This window comes from Nesoenas mayeri, assembly GCF_963082525.1.
Source record: "Nesoenas mayeri genome assembly, chromosome: 2".
NCBI classification, from domain to species: Eukaryota; Metazoa; Chordata; class Aves; order Columbiformes; family Columbidae; genus Nesoenas; species Nesoenas mayeri.
In genome coordinates, this window is record NC_137543.1 from 158,744,694 (window position 1) to 158,757,903 (window position 13,210).

Genomic DNA, 13,210 nt, shown 5'->3' on the forward strand with positions numbered 1-13,210 from the left:
ACAACACATGCCTGGATTAGAAACTTGCTTTAGAGTGCCTTGCTGTGGAACCAGAGCTAACATGAAGCCTGAAGTGTGTGCAGTGGTGTGATGCTTTGTGTGCTACTCAACCAAAGGTATGGAGCTCAGTAGGTGTATGGATTTCCCTTGTTGGCTGTTTCTTTCCTTTGCTGTTCTCAGTACTAACAGCCACGGGATTGGGTGGTAAGAGATGATGCTGACATTTAAAACTGTTTCCCTAAAGATGGCAGAGGCTCAGAAATCATCTAACATAGCCATCAAGACAATGGAAGATGACTTACCGCCCCCACCCGCCCCTGCCCTTGGCTCAGTGCAGGTCATCGCTCCAGGGAATCAGGATCCCAACCCACTCCCTGTGCCTCCTCCAAAGCAAGCCTTCTCCAAGTTCTACCAGCAGCGTCAAGTGAACGAGCTGAAGAGGCTCTACAGACACATGCATCCTGAGCTCAGGAAGAACTTGGAAGAAGCTGTGACTGAGGACCTAGCAGAAATGCTGAATACTGAAGATCCCAATGCACAGGCATCTGTGAACTTGGACAAAGTTCTTCCAGGAGAGGTCCAGTCAATGCGATGGATCTTTGAGAACTGGGCACTTGACTCCATTGGGGACCATCAAGCCACAAAGAAGCTGGCAGAAGAAGAGATCATTCCTGGTGGGGATGTGAAAAGTACTTCCCTGAGGTTTGAAAACCAGTCAATCAACGGTGATGGTCTGTCAACACTAACCAAGGTATCAGAAACAGACCTTGCCAGGGGGGATGTGCATACTGCCCGGTGGCTCTTTGAAACCCAACCACTAGACTCATTGAACAAATTGTACTCAGATGAAACCGAAGTGCAGGAGGCCGTTCTCAAGGAGCCTGTCCAGGGCGGTGATGTGAAAGGTGCCAGACAGCTCTTCGAAGCGCAGTCCTTGGATGCTATAGGACGCTGCTGCTCAGTAGAGGAGAAGAGCATCCTACAGCTCAAATCTGAAATCCAGGAGCTAAAAGGCGATGTGAAGAAAACTATCAGGCTCTTCCAAACAGAGCCCCTTTGCGCCATCAGAGACAAAACTGGGAACATTCATGAAATCAAGTCTGTCTGCAGAGAAGAAATTCAGAGCAATGCAGTCAGAACAGCTCGCTGGCTCTTTGAGACTCAGCCCCTGGATACCATCAACAAGGACACTTCCAAAGTGCAAATAATCCGTGGGATTTCATTGGAAGAAATTGGAAGGCCAGATGTCAGTGGAGCAAGGTGGATATTTGAAACTCAGCCTCTGGATGCCATCAGAGAAATCACAGTTGAAGAACAGGATTTCAAGGCTTCAACAGATTTTGTCACAGGGGCAGATGTCAGTAAGCAGCGGATGCTCTTTGAGACCCAGACTCTTGATTCTCTGAAAGGAGAAGTTTCAGAAAGTGTTGTAGCCAAAGAACAAGTCATTGGAGGTGATGTGAAATCGACACTCTGGCTATTCGAAACCCAGCCAATGGAAACCCTGAAAGACAATTTTGAGGTGGGACGTTTACAGAAAGTAGAGCTTTCAGCAGAGGAAAAGGGAGATGTGAAGCAAAGAAAACATGTGTTTGAGACCTGTCCATTTGGCAGCATCTCCAAGGCATTTGAGGAAGAAATTCCAGCCACCAGCATAGAAGAGGTAGTGAAAGGTGATGTGAAGTCTTTCAAGACCCTATTTGAGACTCTTCCCTTAGACAGTATTAAGCAGGCTGATGCTGAGCCCGTCACCAAAGAAGAGGAGAAGATTCCAGCTGGCAACGTCAAAGCCAACCAAATCCTGTTTGAGACAACACCTTTGTATGCCATCAAGGATAGCTTTGGCAATTTCCATGAAGTCACCTCTGTAAGCAGAGAGCAAATCATCAGTGGTGATGTCAAGAACTACAAATGGATGTTTGAAACCAGGCCCCTGGACCAGTTTGATGAAAGCACCAAGAAAGTGGATATAATACGGGGGATCACAAAACAAGAGGTGGTGGCTGGTGATGTCAGAACAGCCAAGTGGCTCTTTGAAACGCAACCCATGGACGTCATTCATCACCAAGCCATGGAAGGTGAAGAACATCCCTTGGTGAAGCGGGAGATCTCCCAACGGGGGGATGTGAAGACCTGCAGGTGGCTTTTTGAGACCCAGCCCATGCACACTCTGTATGAGAAGGCTGAAAAGAAGAAGGAGGAGGATGACAGTGTGCCCCAAGCTGATGTAAAATCATACACATGGATGTTTGAGACTCAGCCCCTGGACTCCCTGAAGGGCCAGGAGGAGCAGTATTTACAAGTCACTAAGGCATACAGTCAGGAGGAATTACAAGGAGTTGATGTCAACACTGTCAGGCACCTTTTTGAGACTGAACCCTTGGGCAGCAGTGTTGTCGGTGAAGCTGACCAAAAGAAAACCATACGGTACTCCAGTCGTGTGGAGATACAGTCTGGGGAAGTGTCCAGAGTGAAGGAGTTCTTTGAAGCTAAGCCCTTGGATACAGCCACCAAACCAACATCCCAAAAGGATGATGGGACGATTGAAGCTGGATCTGTGTACAAGTTCACTTGGTTGTTTGAGAACTACCCTATGGACACCCTGAAGGACAGCTCTGAGGGCATCCAGGAAATCCCTCCAGAGAAGGATGCCAAGGGGGGAGATGTTGGAGGAAAGAGGTTCGTATTTGAGACCTATTCGCTTGATCAAATCCATGACAAAGTGGATGAGACAGAGCTCCAGAAGATCCAGAAAGATACCATAAACAAAGCTAATGTCAAGTCTTGCACAATGCTCTTTGAAAGTCAACCCTTATATGCTATCCAGGACAAAGAGGGGGGATACCATGAGGTCACCTCAGTGCAGAAAGAAGAAATCATGAAAGGCGATATGAAAGGTGCCCGGTGGTTGTTTGAAACTAAGCCCCTGGATCAGATCAAGAAGGAGGAAGAGGTGTTTGTGATTAGGGCTGTGACCCAAGAGGACATCAAGAAAGGAGATGTCCAGGCGGCCCGGTGGAGGTTTGAGACAGAGCCTCTTGACTCCTTTTCAGTGGGAAAGACGTCAGTGCCTAGAACAGTAGACGATGTGCAGAAGGGAGATGTTCAGTCCAACAAGCAGCTGTTCGAGTCCCAGCAAGTGGGCCAGAAGAAGTACGTGAGGATGGTCAGTGTCAGTGATGTTCAGCGGGGTGATGTGAGGACATCTACTTGGCTTTTTGAAAACCAGCCTGTGGACTCCCTGTATGGGGATGCAGAGAGGGGTCCGTCTATAAGCACAGTCCAGAGAGAAGACAGCCAGAAAGGGGATGTCAAACGCTGCACCTGGTTGTTTGAAACCCAGCCAATGGACACACTTAAGGACCAAGAGGTGACGGCCAGTGCTGAGCCCCAAGAAGCAATTCCTCGTGCAGATGTGAAAAGTACAACATGGCTCTTTGAGAGCACGCCCTTGGATAAATTTAGTGCTTCTGAGGGTAGTATAGAAAGAGAACTGAAAGAAAGGACCATGAAGGAGACTTTAGAGACACTCTGCACTTGCCAGGCTATTCAGCATGATGGGATCCTCATTGAAGCCAATGATATGGAGAGTGTGAAGATGGTGAAGTACCAGCTCAGCAGCCCAGGGGCTCCAGAGGTCCTGAAAGAAGAGATTGTGGGAGGTCATTTGCAAAGGATCATGCTGCAGCTGCTTCACAGAACCAATGTGGAAGCACAGGGCGTGCTGGTGGAAGAGGATAGAGAGGGCAAGATCAAAGTAAGCCCATTGCAGCTACTGGACCAGAGTGAAGCTGTTAAAGGCAAAGAGGACCTGAGTGGAAATGTAGCTAAAGCTCTACAGGGTCTCTTCTGTCAAGATGCTTCCATCAAAAAGGGAATGGTCTTACAAGAGACAGCGTCAGGGTCAGTGAAAATGACTCTCTACTCCCTCCTGTTCCATTCTGTCCAGCAGAAAGTTGTCAAGGGGGACGTGAAGTCAACGATAGGGAACCTGTTGGCTTCTTCCCAGGAGCAGAAAACAACTGTAACCGTTAAGCGTGAGGACAATGAGAAGGGCAATGTCCAGCTTTTTGCGAGCTGCATTGAGAAGGGAGATCTAGACTATCTGAAGAACCTCCAGCAACAGTCAGAGATACAGTCCCTCATCTCTTCCCAAGCAGAGCAGGGGGCAGACGAGAGCACCCCATGGCTTGTACAAGGGGCTCAGATACATGTCTTACCAAACAGAGAACAAGTAGAGAAAGTCATTGCAGAGGGTGAGCCAGGGGCTATGGCGGGAGCAAAAAAGGTGTTTGCATGTGAAAGCGTGGGCAAAGAGTGTGCACTGGAGAGAGAGGCTGTGCATGCAGCAGGTGTGGCAGGCACCACTGTGCAATGTCTCGGGAAGCCCCTGCCCACAGTGATGGGAAAGGAAGAAATTCTGTCGGGGGGGCTTAAAGTGACAACAAAGTCAATTCAAAGGGTTGCAGACGTCAGCAAGAAGGCAGAGAAAGAAGCAGCGTCCTCTGCCTGTTTGAAGGAACCCCAAGCTATGGTGCAAGGTGTATGTCCAATCCAAGTGGTGGCTCAGGGGGGAGAAGTGGCTGGGCAACAGCAGAGCTCGGTGATGGGGGAAGCCAGCCAGAGGCAGCCAGAAGAAAAGGCCCTTGGGAGTGATCTTCAGGCTGCCATGCAAAGCCTGAGGCTAGCAACAGCAGAGGCAAAAAACATTCAACATCATGTCCAGAACAAGCTACAGAAAAACAGGGAGGAGGTCCACATGGCCTGCAGGCAGCAGGCAGCCAGCACACAGGACACAATGACCCTTCAATCAACCACACGCCAACAAGACTCTACATCCACCATGCGGGAGAGCAACAGCACTTCCATCAGGACCACCACCACCAGTAGAGTCCAGGAGGCATCCAAGACCCACACAAGCGTGTCTCAGAAGAGCATAGCATCACACAAAAAGGTCAGTGCTTCAGAGGAAGTACAGGGAGGACAACTATTGAGCCAGGAAAGCCAAGTTGTGCCTAGTAGAGAAGTTAGCATTAAGGATGGCCTTTATACTGCCACACCTGTGAAAACCTTTTTAAACCCTTTTGTTGAGTCTGATTACAAAGAGCAATCAGTGCAAGAAGAAAGAGATGTTATTATCAGAGGGGATGTGCAGACAGCTATCAGAGCACTGCAAAGTGCCGCCACAGAACAGCGCCTGGTAGAAAAGGAGGACGTTGTCCGAGGTAATTTAAAAGCCACACTTCAGTCGCTGGAAAAGTCTAACGTTAATGTCTCCAGAGGGGACTTTAAAGCCGCTATGATATACAGAAATGCAGGGCATTCCTATTCTGTGTGTAAAAAGAAAAATGAGACTCAAGTCGTTAGTAACCAGACTGCTGTAGTGGCTTCAGGGTCGCAAGTTGATAATGACTTTCCTCCTCCTCCCCCAGCTGCTGTGATGAAAGCAGAGCATTGCCCACCCTCAACTAAAGCAACCAGAGAAGGTGCCCTTCCACTATCAATCAGCAAAGATGAAGCCCCAGGATGTTCTGCACCACTCCAGACCCCTCTTCCCACCCTCCCTTCTCTGTCCTGCAAACCCAGTGATCAGAGTCCTGCAGAGAAGCTCAGGTCTCCTCCAAAAACAGAAATTATGGCCCCACCCAGGAAAAAACCTGTTCCCCCTCCAAAACCTGAGCACCTCTTACACGAGACACGTTCTGCCTCTGCAAATAACACCACGAGCAGATCAAACAAACCCACCCCTCCACCCCTGCCTCCAAAACCTCCAGGCCTGAGGGACATTAGCAAGCCAGCGCCTCCCCTCACAGAGCTGGGATTAAGCTGCATGGAAGTACGTGAACAATCACACCACAGGGAGGTTCAGGCAAAATGCTGCACTTTGGAAACATCTGTGGACAAGCCTGTCACAGGTCAGGATATGAGCCCTGAGAGAAAGCTCCCAAAAAACACTGCCAAAACCCCTCTTCAAATCGCAGAGGAAAGGTACAAGGCAAGGAAAGGAGGACAAGGAAAGGTGGAACCTGAAACATCAAAGCCAATGAAAAATGGAGTGGTTAGTTTTGGAGTTGAGCAGGGAATGATGAGTAGGAAAACAGTAGCTCCAAAGAGGTGTCCAGGTGAGATGATTCAGAAGCCCATAGATCTGTGCCAAGATGAGAACGGGTGCTCTTCAGTATCACATCCAACCTGTCCCGGAAGAGCACAGACACTTCATATGTCAGGACAGATGGAGCCAAACATCTCCTCTGTGGACCACACCACTCCTCCAAAGAGAGGAAATGACATTGCACAAAATGCCTCGTCCAAGGTGGAAAGAGAAAGTGTGTCTAATTCTTACGGATTGTGGGAGAGTCAGAAAGTCATGAAACAGGTGAATGAGAGAAGGCAAATGTGTCATTCAATGACCTTCCATCAGCAGTCAACGAACTCCTTTGAGGAGCAACAGCAGGGGAATAGTAGGCAATTGAAATGTCCTGATGGAGAGGCAGAGACACCTGGCCAGGAGAAGCCAGCAGTTGTTATGAGAGAAAAACCCAAGAGAGAAACAGAAGATGAGCGTCGGAAGAGGCTGTCAGTACACAAAGAGGAGATCATGAAAGGCAATGTCAAGGAGGCTATGGAGATCTTTGAGAATCTCAGGAGACAGAAGGAGCTGCAAGAGATCTTGACTCGAGTGAAGGAGTTTGAGGAGGAAACAAGCAAAGTGGACGTGAAAGCTCTGAAGAGCTTCTTTGAGAAGGTTCCTGACTGGGTTGTTCGTCAGAAAGCCCACCAGGCCAAACAGCAGGATAGGGCTGAGACACTGGCAAAGGAGGACACTGACAGTGTCTCCTCAGTGGACCTGGTTTTTGGGGACTTGGAGCGAGCAAGTGCTGAGATCATCCACCTGAAGGAGCAGACACTTGCCCGGCTCCTGGACATTGAGGAGGCCATCAGGAAAGCTCTTTGTTCTGTCTCTAGTCTCAAGTCTGAGTCAGACATCGCTGGGCTCTCAGGGCTGTTCAAGGAGTCTCTGGGGAGCACCCAAAGCTCTGCGAGCAGCAGCAATATCCGTAAAATCAGTATTGTCTCAAGCAAAGCCAAGCAGGAGGGAACCACGCTGGAGACAGGGGAAGCAGCATCTGTGGGAGGTGCAAAGGTTGAAGAAAAGACCGAGGCAACCAAGGCAGAGCTAGAGGTCCCCCGCCTTGTTCAATCTCGCGGCAGCTCTCCTTCCTCACCTTCCTTCATCACCATCGAATCTGCTGCCAGGAAACCAGCAGAATCACCCAAGACAGCACATTCTCCCTGGGACATCCCTTCACCAGACCGTCTTGACTCTTCAGGAAAGAGGGATGCTTTTGCTCAGGAGAGCTTCAGCTCCTGTAACCACACGTCAACAAAGTTTACTGGGAATGACACGACCCCCTTTGAGAAGACATCTGAGACCATAAAAAAAAAAGCTGTGCAGAGCTCAGTGATACAGACCAGCAATTCCAACCATCAGAGAAGTGAGAAAGAGAGGTGCCCTCTGGACACCTCCAAAGGCAGCTGCCACTGTGGGATGAGAGGAGGCTTTTCGGACTACTGCTCCCTGAATGTCCCCAGCCCGCAAAATCCACGGAGGCAGAAAAGCATCTTGGAGCTACAGACGGGTCCTGATGGATCCAAGCTCTATGGAGCCACCCGGACTGTCATGGAGCAGTACGAGGAAATGGACCAGTTTGGAAACACAATCATTACTTCATCCACCACAGTCACTAAGCAATCTGAGACACAAACATCTTCCACCTGTGATGTGATCTCTCATCCCCATTATGAGGTATCTGCTTCACCTGTGTTTCAGAGGCACTCAAAGAGCCCAGGAGAAGACTTCCACACCAACGGTGGTTTTCAGGAGCCAGGAGTGGTCTTTGTCACTTTTGGTAACTCCAAGACAAAGAAATAGGAGATTCTGAAGAGCAAGAGAGAACTGTAAAAGACAAAAAAAAAGAAAGTCCGCAATTAAAAAAAAAATCTTATGGTTTATCCACATTACACACAGGGATTCATCTACACCCTAAGGACTTCTCAGGGTCATTGTCTTGGTGTTTGCCCACAGACATGACAAATGCAGTCTGCCTTGCCACTGGAGGAGAACAGCCCTCACTTGGCCAACCCAACAGATTTGGTTCTGCACCACAACCCAGAGCCTGGACACTGTTAGAAGCACAAGGGATAAATCCATCCATGGGCACCTTACGGCAGCTTCTTCCCTCTTGAGTGTTTGGGGCAGAGGGGAGAGGGATATTTGGCTTCTCTGAATTAACGCAGAAGAAAGAATAGGTAGGATTGATTAAAGAACCAACCAATCCAGTCATTGACAAACACACACCTTTACGCTATCTTCTTTTTCTGATTTCAATACAGACTTTCCAAGGGCATCCTAAACACACATATATACACATGCTCATATTGATGGGTGGGTTGGATACGTTTTCTCTTAGTCATTAATAAAAGAAAAGGAAGGAAAAAAATATCTCAAATTGCTGTCACTATTGGGGCTGGGGGAGGAATTTATCAGTTTACTTTTTAGTTCCTAGAAAGTACTTGCTACTGAAAAATGTCAAGCCAAGACCTACAGTTATTATCAGTGCTGTTTTCCCAAAAGAAAGATTCTATGTAAGATTCTCTACTTGAGTCAGAATGGTTACTGCTGTCCTTTCTTTATTTCTAGAATTGTAATTTATTATTCAATATATACAAAAACCTTATTTTAGATTTTCCATGCTTTCATACATGTTTACTGTTTAAACTCATTTTGAGACTTTGTAAAGCATTTTTCTTTTTATTATGACTTTGTTTTGTACATTCTCAAGATTTTAGATATTTTGTGGCTTTTTTTTTTTTTTTAACTGTTATTGCTGCATTCTGAAGGTAAACATTACCTCTGAAAATTACTTTGGTCTGGCTGAGTTTCCTTTGTTGAGTGCTTGTTTCCTTTCAATGTACATAGAAATCATCTCTCAATGAACCAGTTGAATCACAAAGCGAGAACACTCTGGATCACTGGAGGGATTTAGCCTACATCTTCTTTACAACTTGGGTGGATTAACAGCCCTGCAGCAAGCATCATTCATCCTCTTGTCTGAAAACTGACTTGAGTCCAGGGTGCTCTCACCACCCAATCCAGGACCCTGCATAGGTGTGTGGAGACTGGGAAGGATGTGAAGACCAAGAAAGGTCTGAACATTTGTCCATACCCATTTCCTCTGAGAAGGCAGTAAAGGTGGTGACCCTCCGTAAGACTTAATGGGAGGGGTAGTTGATGAACCAGCCTCAGTTCTGTGCCTCAATTCACATCACAGGTTGGCCTCAGTTTTAGAGTGAGGTGAGTGAGCACAGAGCTTGTTCCAGGTGTGGGAGAAGCTGAGGAGCCTAGAAAGTGACTGGGTGGTTTCTCAGGGAGCTGTGTCCTACTGCCTCAGACTTAGGTTACCAACCTAAGTTAGGTTACTGTCTCAGACTTAGGTTACCAACCTCTGGGTCTAACTGTAGACCTTCTGGCTGGTCTAGCACAAGCCACTTCATCTCTCAGTGCATCAGTTTACTTTTCTGCAGAAAGGGACACTAACTTCATTCAGAAAACCACCACATTTCAGCAAGATGTGGTTAATGTTTTCTTTGTTTTCCTCTGAGGAAAAAGAATTGGTGTTGATGACTGAAGAGCAGGACACTGGAAAGGAAGGGACTCCTTCAGCATCTACCACTTCATGTCCCTCAGCTAGATCTTTAAATAGCAAATAACATCTCACAACATGCTAAACCTTGTCCAAGGTGTTGTAGATCAAGTAGAAGTTCTGTTTCAATCTCCAGAAAAGCAGACACATACACAGAGCTCTTTGGTTTGCCTTCAGGACTCCATAAATTTGAAAGTTAGATGTGCCAAAATAATATTATTTTCAGTTCCACCAAAGAACACAACAAAGGCTGAGGGAGAAGAGCAGATCATCATAAACTGAGGTATCTGTTTTCAGGGAACCAGAATACACAACTGCTTAGACCTTCCCAAATGTTTTAGTAGGACCAATTGTAGAAACACAGGAGAATTACAAATTTGGAGCTGTTCTTCAAAATTTTTCCAACACTGCTTTCTAGTACTCGGTTGTTTCTCATCTTAACTTCTTTCAGGATGCCTATAACACGTCTGTTTCATTTATTTTTGAGAACAGCTGCAGAGCAGTTTTACTAAGCTGCAGACAGGTTGCTTGGGGAATGAAAATGATTCCACAGGAGCTCAAATAAACCCAAACTCCCTGCACTGACAGTGCTTAAAAGTACTGATCTTATTGTTTGTGTTTCTGGTTTTACAAGATTTCTAAAGGTTTCAATGAGCCATTTACAAGGCTAAGATCATTTGAGATGTGTTTCTTTCATGGTATTTCCATCAGCAAGGAACTCAGATATCATGAGGAGACAGATACTGCATTATTTCAGGACCATACACGGCTCCTTGAAGCACTGAAAGAGCCGAAGAAAAAAACAAATGCAAAGATTCAAAACTCAAATACCAGCTGAAGGATCAGCTCATATTCTCAGACCTTGCAATAATAAACCAGCAGAACACATACAAATTTTCAAATCCCCAGTGAGTTGCCATAGTTTTTCTGCGATCTTTAGATACAAGACATGACATTGTTCACTATTCTTTGCCCTGGTGGGTTGCTGCATTCTCACACAGTGCTAGATAGATATTTTCAAGAGGAGAATGTCTGGGAGAACTGCCTGGGCCAGTGAACAGAGGACAGATGACATGAAATACACCACGTTTGAAGTACCTACATCAAGCACTATCCTTCCCAGCTCCATTTCAGCCTCTGGTCTCCCTGAAGATACTCAGCTCAGAAAGCTTTGTGCTTACCATCTTTTCCCCAATAGTACAGGCATCTTCAGGCTGACCCCTCCTTTTATAAAGATTTTAATTCATCTAGGGGAGAAAAAGGCAACAACTGATAAGCCATAAGCCAGCTGCAACTTTCAGCTCGGCAGTAATCAGCAATGTGCTACAAGAGCCTTCCAGGAACACTCTGTAACTGGTTTTCACAGAAGTCCAAAGATAATTCCCTTGCCCACAATGCCATTTGATGCTGATAATCACCTCACTATCTTCCAAACCATTAGGAAGGCTTACTCCCGAGGCTGATAAAAACACCTCCAAAGAGTAAGAGTACTTGCCATGCATCAGATGGTGAGCACTTAAATCCCCTGGTGAAAGAGACCTGCACCCCCTATAAAAGATTATCCCACTTTGGAAACACACTCCGGGAGTATACACATCCATTCCCACCTAAGAGTAGAGAGAGACCTTGTTTGTTTGCTAAACAGCTCTGCTTCCTTCCTTGGTCATAGTTAAAGGAAAGTATATTTTTTTCTCATACAACAGAGACACAACAGTTACTCTTTTCTCTGTCAGGACACATACCTTTGTGCTATATGAAGGACTTATCTTCATACAAAAGCATATTTCTTCTTCAGTTTCATCAGCACTGCCCTCTCATGGGCATCAACACAGTTATGTAGTAACAATGGTGAAATACATCATGCCTAACCGACTGGTTTTGCCTAATCGACCAACTACATGGGCCTGGTTTAGCGTAGATGTATCACCTTCTAGATTGCCTTAACTGTACCTCCACTGAGTATACTGGGAGTTTAGACACCCATTACATATGTAGACACTTATAGAACTATGGTCTCCTCTCTGTAGAGGACTGGAAAAACAGAATTATGCTGAGCTCATTGCAGACTGAAGGAAAGACCAGGGTTTTGTTTGTGTACTTCTCTCTAGAGAAAGGGAAGAAAATCAGACATTACACTCTTCTTCTCGAAAGTGTTGTCATAGGAAAAGAAAGATTACTTGACCTTACCAGTATGTTCAGCCAAAATGGAGGAAATAAAACTAGCATTCTTGTTTCCTTGTCAACTCATCTCTTGAGATACAGAGACACCTTTCATGTTTCATAGAATTATAGAATGGTTTGGGTTGGAAGGGACCTTAAAGGTGACCTAGTTTCAACCCTCTGCCATAGGCAAGGACACTTTCCACTAGATCAGTTTGCTGAAATGCCCATCGAGCCTGGCCTTGAACATTTCCAGGGAGGGCACATCCATGACTTCTCTGGGCAGCCTGTTTCCTCTGCTCAAAGCTAAAATCTGTCCATCAGCACACTCCACATAAAAGTAGAAAGTAAACTTGCTTCTTCTGTGAGCTGACAACACTGCAAACCAGGGTGAGCACATATTGAACACAGAGCCAGAAGGATCAGAGACCACCAGCAAAACTCCATCAAATCAAACTGTGGCATAAATTCCACCCCCAAAAAAAAGTGGCAGAGGTGCCCTCATGTGGAGGGAGTATCAGTTCTTAAAAGACTGACCTGGTCAGTCAGTTAGGTTAGGCTCAGCTGTGCTCCTTCTGGGGCTTTGGATAGACTTGCAGATGGACTCACCAGGTAAGCTGAGCTTCTGCTTTGCACCACAGCAAAAAGTTCACAGATATCCACATTGCCACCAGTGTGCACTGGATTACCTGGCCATGCAGACAACCTGGAGCGATTTCTGCAGCTAGGCTGATGTCCAAGCTTCTTTATCCCACTAATAAAATAGCTGGTGTTGGCAATGCTTTCCAGAGAGATTCCCTGGGCTCTTCACATAAAGCAGTGTTTGAGGAATCAGGTCATGGCATAAAACACAGTCCAGAGTAGACACACTGGAGAAAAACCACCAGGTTTGTGGAGTTGTGGGACCTTTAACGCTGAGATACGCTGCCTTTTTAAGGCTTGGACTATGTCGTCATGTGAGCAACCATGGGATATCAGTGATTTCAGAACTTGCTCAGCCATAGTTTTTGAGTTGAAGCCTCTGAACAATGTTTCTCCCCTCACTCAGAGCTTTCAAATGATTCAACCGAGTGAATCACTTGTTCTTGACCAATTGAAAAATTTCTCTTAGCAGAGGTCCAAGGGTGTCTCGTCTTTCTGTCCTGACTGAAAATTAATTCTGACCTATCCAAGACAACAAACAAATTGAGCCAGACAGGAATCTGAACTCTCACAACAGATCTGCAAGAGAACATCCGCAAGAAAATCCAACACGAGCAGAAGATTCAGCGAATTAGCTTGCAGATGCATTTCCAAGCGACCACAATTCAGTTATTTAACTTCAGTTTCTCCTTCTTCTTCAGCCC

The 13,210-nt window shown here is 46.3% G+C and overlaps 1 protein-coding gene across 1 annotated transcript; it reads left to right on the forward strand.

Annotated features, from left to right (window-relative positions):
- Positions 1-244: 244 nt before the first annotated feature.
- Positions 245-8,159, forward strand: XIRP1 (xin actin binding repeat containing 1; the record flags this gene model as incomplete). The annotated part of the gene is made up of 1 exon (XM_080339096.1): positions 245-8,159. One exon carries the CDS (start codon positions 245-247, stop codon positions 7,931-7,933), a length of 7,689 nt encoding a protein of 2,562 aa, XP_080195222.1. The 3' UTR covers positions 7,934-8,159.
- Positions 8,160-13,210: the final 5,051 nt, after the last annotated feature.